This window comes from Ciconia boyciana, chromosome 7 (assembly GCF_034638445.1).
Source record: "Ciconia boyciana chromosome 7, ASM3463844v1, whole genome shotgun sequence".
Classification (NCBI taxonomy): Eukaryota; Metazoa; Chordata; class Aves; order Ciconiiformes; family Ciconiidae; genus Ciconia; species Ciconia boyciana.
The window spans coordinates 7,260,274-7,268,639 of NC_132940.1; the positions used below are offsets into that span (position 1 = coordinate 7,260,274).

Sequence of the window (8,366 nt, forward strand, 5' to 3'; positions counted from 1 at the left end):
CACCCCTCCTTCCTAAAGGCGCAGCGTGCCGCTGGTCGGCCCTCGAGGCCCGGCCTCTCGGTGCCCGTACCCGGCGGCAGCGGAGCCTGGGGAGCGACGCCATGATGCGGCTGGGGCGGGCGGGGCGCGAGCTGCTGCGCTGGGGTGGCGGCGGGCCCCCCGCGGCAGCCCCACGGCGGGGCGCGGAGGTGCTGGTGGGCGCGGCCGGCGGGGAGAGCAGCGGTGAGTGCGGGGGCCCCCGCCTGTAGCCCGGGGTGCGCGGGGACCGCAGGGGGCCGGGGCTAGGCCCCGGCGCTCGTTTAACGCCCGTTCCGCGGGGTCCGCGGAGCTGGTCTGGTGCCAGAGCCGGTTTCGTGGTGCGGCAGGGAGGGGGCGTGTTGATCTCCTTCGTTTTACCAGTTCCTGGGAAAAACGCGGCAGCTCCCGACCTGACGTGAGCGGGACCGTGCGTGTTCCCAGCCCTTCCCTGGACCTCTGCTCTTCCAGGCCTTGCTGTCCCTCGGGCAGGCCCTGGACACGCTCGAGCTGTCCCTACAGCAGTGCCCGGACATCTTGTACCGGCCCCCGCCGCACGGGGCCCCGGGGCCGCCGAGCCTGCCCTGGCTCCAACGCCCTCCCAGCCCCAAAGGCGGCCGCCTGCCTTGCAGGGTCCTCAGCAGGCAGGTTGCTTATAGTCCCTTTGCTTTAAGTTATGCCTTGGTACTTTTCTCAAGAACACAGCTGCCGAATAAATAGCTAGATGCCTTTTTTTAGGTCGTGTATGCAGGAGGTCTCAATACAAGAAGTTCTGGTTTGCATACCTTAGATTTTTCTGATATCAGTAATGTACAGTGCTAAAGGTAGGGTACGACCAGGGCATGTCTGTGCGTATTTATGCATGAGAGCCACTAAGCAATTTGAGTTTTGGTTCAGATTGCCAATATAATTACTTTCTGGTAAAGGTAACTATTGCAGGAGCTTATAAACAGTTCTTGGTAGTTTTTCTAGTTACATATATACATGAATGTAGTTACCCAAATTGTGAATTTCCATTGTTTGCTGGTGCCTGCTGTTACCTGTGTCTTCCTTCCTATGCGACACATCTCTTGTTTACTAACTGGCCACTGGCATAGGCAGAGGAATAAAAACAAAAACCTAGCAGAGCAGAAGGACCTGGCACGACAGATGCAAGGTGCATCTGTGCACCTGCAGCAGCAGCAACAGCATCTTGGAATGTTAAGGCCTGGGAAGGGAGCGGAAGTCCAGCCAAGGAAACAGGTGTTTTTTCTCTCCACAGCATACAGAAACCATTGGATAATAATTTACAAAACACAAGTGTAAGGGAGAAGCAGGTGGATGTTGTGGTCTTATTTTTCTGCTTGGACTTAGGAACTTTGAAGTCCTTTCCACTGATGAGCTTATTAACTTTAAATTGAATGGAGCTGCAATTTCAAAATGTTCTGGAACACGAACTGAGAGTGACCAGTTTGTGCTGTTCTCATGCAAAGAGCAATCCCAAGAGGATGGTATTCTTCATTAAGGAATATACTTGAACACAGTAAGACTGTACAATAAAAACTAAATTAAGTAACATTCGAAACAGAAACCTAAGATGGATCGTTTGGGGTTTTTTTCCATTCCTGCAGTGATTCTAAGACATATATTCTTGGATGTCATGTTCATTTTTTAAAAGTCTGCTTATTTATATTATTCACAGTGCTACTGAATTTTACAGTTGACCTGCATAACTGGGTTTCATAGACATGATCTACCACTTCCACTTAAAAAATAACTGATTGTTTTAGAATATACTTTATATGCATTTTCAGGAAAGAGAAGATGCAGCATATGCAGATATTGTTCCCAGTTGAATTACTGTGTCAGAGAATTAAATGAAGTATAACTGAAATTGTCTCCTATTACTAAGGTATTGCTGAAATCCTAATGAACCGACCCCACGCAAGAAATTCATTGGGAAAAGTATTTGTAAATGAAGTGAGTATGGGCCTGGCCTGTGAACGTGTTTGGAATCGTGACCAATAACTAAATGCAATAAGAATAATTGTGGGAGATCTGAAACAAAAACTTAATCTCTTGCTGAAGGTCAGTGGGAGACTGCATTGGGGCAAGGCAGATTAGCCTGAAGAAAGAGATCATGATATGTCTATACCGTCTATACCAGACTTTAGGTGCGGACTGGACAGAGATATTGGAGGAGTTACTTAAGTTAGCTAACTCTGATGCAAGTTAATGTCCTCACTTGTGTAATTACAGCAAACACATACTCATTGTCAGACCTTAGCAGATGATCTGTTCGAGGTTGATACATTCTACAGAAAGTCTGGCTCATGCCTGGACAGGAAGGGGAGTTTAAGGTACAGCAAAGCTTCATCTCTGGATGGAAGAAAAAAAGAGATGGGGAAACATGTCGCTGTGAGGCTGTCATGGAAGGATCCTGCTGGCTCCACATATATGATTTCCAGGAAATTCCTGACACCTGCAGGGGAAAAAAAAAAGAAACTTTTATCATAGATTAGGAGCTTGCTATAATTTAGGTATATACATTCATATGCTTAAAGTTTTTCTTCTCTTGTTTGTACTCCCTCCCTCATAGCTGTTCAGCGCTCTGGAACGACTCCGCTTTGATGAGAAGGTTCGCGTGGTGGTGTTCAAGAGTGAGGTGAAAGGTGTATTTTGTGCTGGTAAGTAACAAAGGCTCTGCAAACTATTGCTAAAAAATTGGATGGCTCTTAGGGCTATGTGCTGATCAGATCGTGCAGAAAAGCAGTTGGAAATGCATGCTAAAAGAAAAACGGGCTGGCTTTTGTGTAGCAAATCACAAACACATTGTTATCTCTTTTGCCTGTCTGCCTCTTGGCTTCAGTGATGAAGACATGCGTGATGGAGTGAGCTGCACAGGCTGCGTGGTGCTGCTCTTTGTTTTCAATTTATAACCATCTTCCAGCACAGGTGCCTCTGGTATTGGAGTTCTTGGTTTCCAGTTTTATGGATTATTGTCCTTATATACAGTGATCAGTGCTCCTCTGTGAAATCTGTTTGAAGGGCACAGAGGAGCACCCTAGCCACTGCTCCAGCCCAAATATCCACACTCCAGCTTCCACTGACCTTACTTAACCAGAACACTGTACTTCAAGGCTTCTGAAGTGGTCTGTCCTCTGGGATGGGCAGGAAGGAACACAGTTCAGGTGTCTTTTCCCTGTTCCTGGACTCTAACCTTTTTCTCCTCTATTTAGGTGCAGACTTAAAGGAACGTGCAGAGATGGATGATGCAGAAGTTGGACACTTTGTTAAAAGACTGAGAAATCTCATGGATGAAATAGGTAAATTATTATCTTAGTTGGGAAATTTGCCCCAGACTGCCTGTACTGAGACATTTAGAAATGCTGCAGGAGGGGAAGGATGCTAGCCCCAGCAGGTTATCTGTGTAGGAGTAGCTTCCCAAATGGCTCCATCTTATGCCTGAAACAAAGATCTAATTAGAATTGAATACCAACTATCCTGCTGCCACTCCAAGAACAAGATGCATTTCAGTACTGCCTTTTCCATGATGAAGAGCAGAACACACACATGCATGTAATAAGTACCTGCTATAACAAAGCATTCTATGTACAGTTCTACGTAATCCTTGGGAGACACTGCTAGACAAAATGAGACATGTTGGTTGTCCCACTTCTAATACACACTCTGAAGCACTCACAATGATTACCTGAGAACATGGATTTTGATCTCTGAATGGATTTGTTGAATGTCAGGGGTTTTGTAGCTACAACTCCCCCACCCTTCCCGCCCCCCCCCCCCCCCCCCAAAAGGAATATGGACTTCTGCAATTGATTTTCTTGCCCTATTTATGAATTGTTCTGCTCTCACTAGAGAGGAATACCAAAGTGAAATCTGACTAAAATACCAATCAGAATTGCAGTAATGAAAAAAAACAAACAACAATGTAGAGAGAATGACCCTGTCTCACAAACCACAGAAGCAGTCGGGGGGGGGGGGTTAGTCCAGGTAGTTACAGCACAGAATTAGCACACATCTGAAGCTCCCTGCATATTTAAAAAGGTATCTTATCAAGCAGCTAATCTCCAGGTACCTCAGGTTCCTCAACTATGAGGTGACAACAGTGTTTACCAAGTTCAGGAGCCTTGGCTAACAAAAGCACCGGAAAAGCTAATCCTCGTAACAGTGACTAGGGATGGTGTCTTTGGACTGTTTAACTGCAATAGCTGGATATTCACATCATACATTTGCAAGGAGACAATTCATCCTGTTTTGTGTTGCAGTACTTTGTATTTGCATGCTTCTTTGCATGTAAGAAGAATGTTTTGCATCCTTCTTACAGAGAAGGGAGAAATATGAAAAGACACAGTTTCTACTATGCAGAGACAGACAGAAAGTTTGTGGCAGAAGAAAATTAATTCTTGAACAACTTTGAATCAGAGAACTACTAAAAGCTTTAGAATTTAAGCATTTAAATTCCAGTGGAACAGAACTTCTGTAACAAAACTATATAATCTGTATTGTCTTCTCTAGCTGCCCTGCCTGTACCCACAATTGCTGCAATAGATGGCTACGCATTGGGTGGTGGACTAGAACTGGCGTTAGCTTGTGACCTTCGAGTAGCAGGTTTGTGTGTTGCTTAATTTAGGATTCTTCTTGTAATTGATGACTATATTTTAAAGAGAACTCACATGCATGATAGCTGACTGTTAATGGAATTTAGTAGGCTAAGAGAGGAACTTACACAGTTCAGGAAATGACTAGGCATTTGTCCAGAAATGTCACATGTAGTTACTATTGGGAAAGCAGTTTCCTTGCTTAAAAAGTAAAGCCTATTTTTAGACAAGATTAGGATTCCTTCAGAAAACTATTTATTGGTAGCATTAAATAGTTATTACCATGTAATATTGGATTAGCACTCTGGCTAGATCTAATCTTCCCTACTTAAATCAGCTTGGAGTGGAAGCCTTCCTTCTTCTGTTTCCATTCTTCCATCCATTACATTTCATCTAGGCTAGACCCAAGGTTCATTTTTCTAGATAAAATTGCTATATTAGAGGTAAGCAGCCATACTACACAGCCCTCTTCTGACTTGAGATGGACATTGATTAAGCACTGTAGTATTCAGACTTTCTAGGTACCTGGATAAATGGAATTCCAGTTCAGTATTGACAGTCTGTAGTTTTATTAATCAGTTCAGCATGGAAAATCTGTAGTTATACAGATCAAAAACTAACTAAACCATGTATGTATTTTTTTAATAGCTTCATCAGCTAAAATGGGCCTTATTGAGACCACAAGAGGGCTTCTTCCTGGAGCAGGTAACCTTAATTAAATCTTCAGTCTCTTACTTTCTCAGCTGTATAGTAAATATTTTGCCATTAGAGCACTTGACGTGTTTTGAATGTAAATTAGCGGTAGCATTTTACAGTGACCCAAGAGACCTATGAATCCAGAGTTCTGTTCCAAGCTCTGTCTCAGACTTGCTGTGAATTTAGCAAGTCCCTTTTAAACCTTTTTCTGTTTATCAAAATCCTCAAAAGAATGCTAATGCCTTGCAAAATGTTGACATATTCAGCTAGTAGTTATTAAAGAAACATGTGATCCCTTTGTTTTTCAAACTTCCTTGTTATATAAGGAGACAAAATACTATTGGGTTTTTTGGCGTTTCTCAGAAATGGAAAATGGTGGTTTTGCTGTTGTCATAAGGTGGAACCCAGCGCCTGCCCAGATGTGTTGGAATAGGTCTTGCAAAGGAACTAATTTTCACTGGTAGACAGATTGATGGACAACAAGCCTTGTCGATGGGATTAGTAAATCACACAGTGCCACAGAACAGTGAGGGAGATGCAGCTTACCAGAGAGCATTAACTTTGGCTAAAGAAATCCTTCCTCAGGTAAGTGTAGTATTCATGTGGTCAAGGTAAAGAAGGCATCTCTGCTTCCCTTAAGAGAGAGCAAACAATTGAAATTCCTTTCTATGAAATATTAAAGTCTTGGTTCCTGATGTTTAAGTCTCTTCACTCTGTCCTTTTTTGTGAATGCCATTTCTGTAGGAACAAGTGTTAACATCCAGCTGCTTAACTCATAGGACAGTTTTACCTCTCAGCTGCGGTTGTGCAGACCTGCAGGACATATTGTAACCTTGAACCATGTGCATCTGTTAACTGTAAATAATGACAAATTGTTTTTTAAAAATACTTACTAACTTACTGCAAATTTCTGTAGACTAAAAGGTCAGTTGGAGGTAGGATAATAATATAGCAACTACACTACTATGAACTGATGTGGCTTTAATTATTTCTAAATGTTGTGGTTTTGGGTTTTTTTTTTTAATAAAGGCTCCATTTGCTGTGAAAATGGGAAAACTGGCAATAAACAGAGGAATGGAGGTAATTTTTTTTTAAATACTGAGGTAAATGAAGCAGATGGGCAGCTCTTACAAATTACTACAGTAAAAATGTTTAGAACAGACAAGTTATAATCCTTGTTTAGACAAGGCATTTAAAACCATTTCAGGGGTTTCAAAGATTTTCTTTAAAGACAAAATTAATATGGCAGGATTTTTTTCTATAGATGCTAACACTGTGGTTCTAATACAGGAGTGAATCACCTGCTACAAGTGAATGTTTATTGATTTGAAGGCTATGAAGTAGTTTTGAGGGCTATACTTCAGACACATCTCACTCCTTCCCTCTCATCCCCAGGTTGACATTGCGTCAGGGATGGCTATTGAGGGGATGTGTTATGCCCAGGTAAGTTACCTTCAGCATACATTCATGAAAGGAACAACTCTACATTTTCTAAAGCCAGATATTCACAGATATTCCTCTTATATTCTCATCTCTATAAGGGAACACCAACAGCTAAATCTAAAGGTTTGAGAACATACTTGAGTGCAGTTCCAGATTTCTATTGCAGAATATTAACTGTTGTGTCATGCATAGCTGCCTTTCTCAGCCTGCCTGAGACCAGAATCCTTCCTTAAATATTCTTCTAAAGTATTTGTATATTCTTAGTTTCAACAATATGTTAATTACAGGATGAGCTTTATGAATGGCATTAGGTTTAACAAATTAAAAACCCAGATTCTTCTGTAGTCATTCTTTCTGACAAGTTTTGAGAGCATGCACCTTTCTCAGCTAACAGAACAATGTAACTGCTGTGCCTCTAAGTGTATTTTAAGATGGTAAAGTATTTAAATTTATGGAAAACTGTTTTCCTATATAGTTCTCTGGCCTCTGGTCTTTGTCTCAGATGCTGTGCTTTACACTGCAACCCAGTCTCTTTATTTTCCTAATTGCAAAACGTGGAAGGTGGAACTTAATGTATCATTGAAAGAAGAGCAATCTTACTCTTAGACCACTACTGCCAGTACTTAAAAACACATCAGACTTGTCAATGAAAAACATACCACTGTGTGTTTTTTTTTTTTTTTAATGTAGAATATTCCCACAAGAGACCGTCAGGAAGGGATGGCTGCCTTCAGGGAGAAACGACCACCTCAGTTTATCGGCAAATAACGCTTCCTAGCATCCCCTTGATTTTTTGAAGGCAAAGGAGGACTGAAGAGTACCCACTGATTTCTTGGGATTATTTTTACGACTGCACTCTGTGTACTTATCTCCTTGCCTTGGACTGCATTTCTGAATACTCCCCTGGATCATTTTGCTGTAAGAATTCACAAATAAAGATTTAACTTTGTACAGCTGATCTTTTTAAAGAGCATACATCTTAAGTCAGTGCTTATGGCTCTCAAACAGATGTCAAATAAGGAGTATGGAGAAGCTTTGGCTCACCATAAGCAAATTAAAAAAAAAAGGCAGAAAACATGCTGCATCTAAACATTGCTAGGAAAAAGAAAAATCACTCTGAAGAATATCAGCTTACAAAGAAAGAAAACCTTCCTAAGCTTGCTTCCTGTTATCAGTGCTCTTCTGACTAATCAGACAGAACAAGTGGTATTAACACAGAGCAATGGCGTTTCACCCCAGATCTGCTGTGAATAGTGCAAAACACTGAGCTACCACTCCAGCTGAGTGAACTTACATCTCTTTAGTATCAGTGCTTGAGAAAATGCAAGGCCTGTATGTGCACATATATATGGCCACCATATCAGTCTATGCCAGACATCTCAAGCATGTCACCTCTCTTCCATCACCTATTTTCCTCTGTTGCCTGACTGGAAGCTGAAGTTATTTTCTCCCTCTGCTTAGAGGCTCTCCAGCACTGAGACATGCCAGACAATTTAGCTCTACGGCTTCTTGTTTCCCCAGACTGGGGCTTTCAAGCAAAAGTGAATTAGTATAGTGAGAGAAATGTATTTTTAGTAAATACTTTATAGGTTATCAAAATACACTTACAAAATA

At 42.0% G+C, this 8,366-nt stretch overlaps 1 protein-coding gene across 2 annotated transcripts; it reads left to right on the forward strand.

Moving 5' to 3' along the window:
- ECHDC2 (enoyl-CoA hydratase domain containing 2) lies at positions 1-7,703 on the forward strand. 2 transcript variants are annotated; one of them, XM_072868637.1, is made up of 10 exons: positions 8-222; positions 1,907-1,974; positions 2,594-2,681; positions 3,234-3,320; positions 4,531-4,623; positions 5,262-5,318; positions 5,707-5,894; positions 6,339-6,389; positions 6,705-6,752; positions 7,443-7,703. In XM_072868637.1, exons 1-10 carry the CDS (start codon positions 102-104, stop codon positions 7,518-7,520), a joined length of 879 nt encoding a protein of 292 aa, XP_072724738.1. In that variant the 5' UTR covers positions 8-101; the 3' UTR covers positions 7,521-7,703. The 2 variants fall into 2 exon arrangements, with proteins under 2 accessions (XP_072724739.1, XP_072724738.1); XM_072868638.1 differs by lacking the exon at positions 6,339-6,389 and having other exon boundaries at positions 1-222.
- The last annotated feature ends 663 nt before the right edge of the window (positions 7,704-8,366 follow it).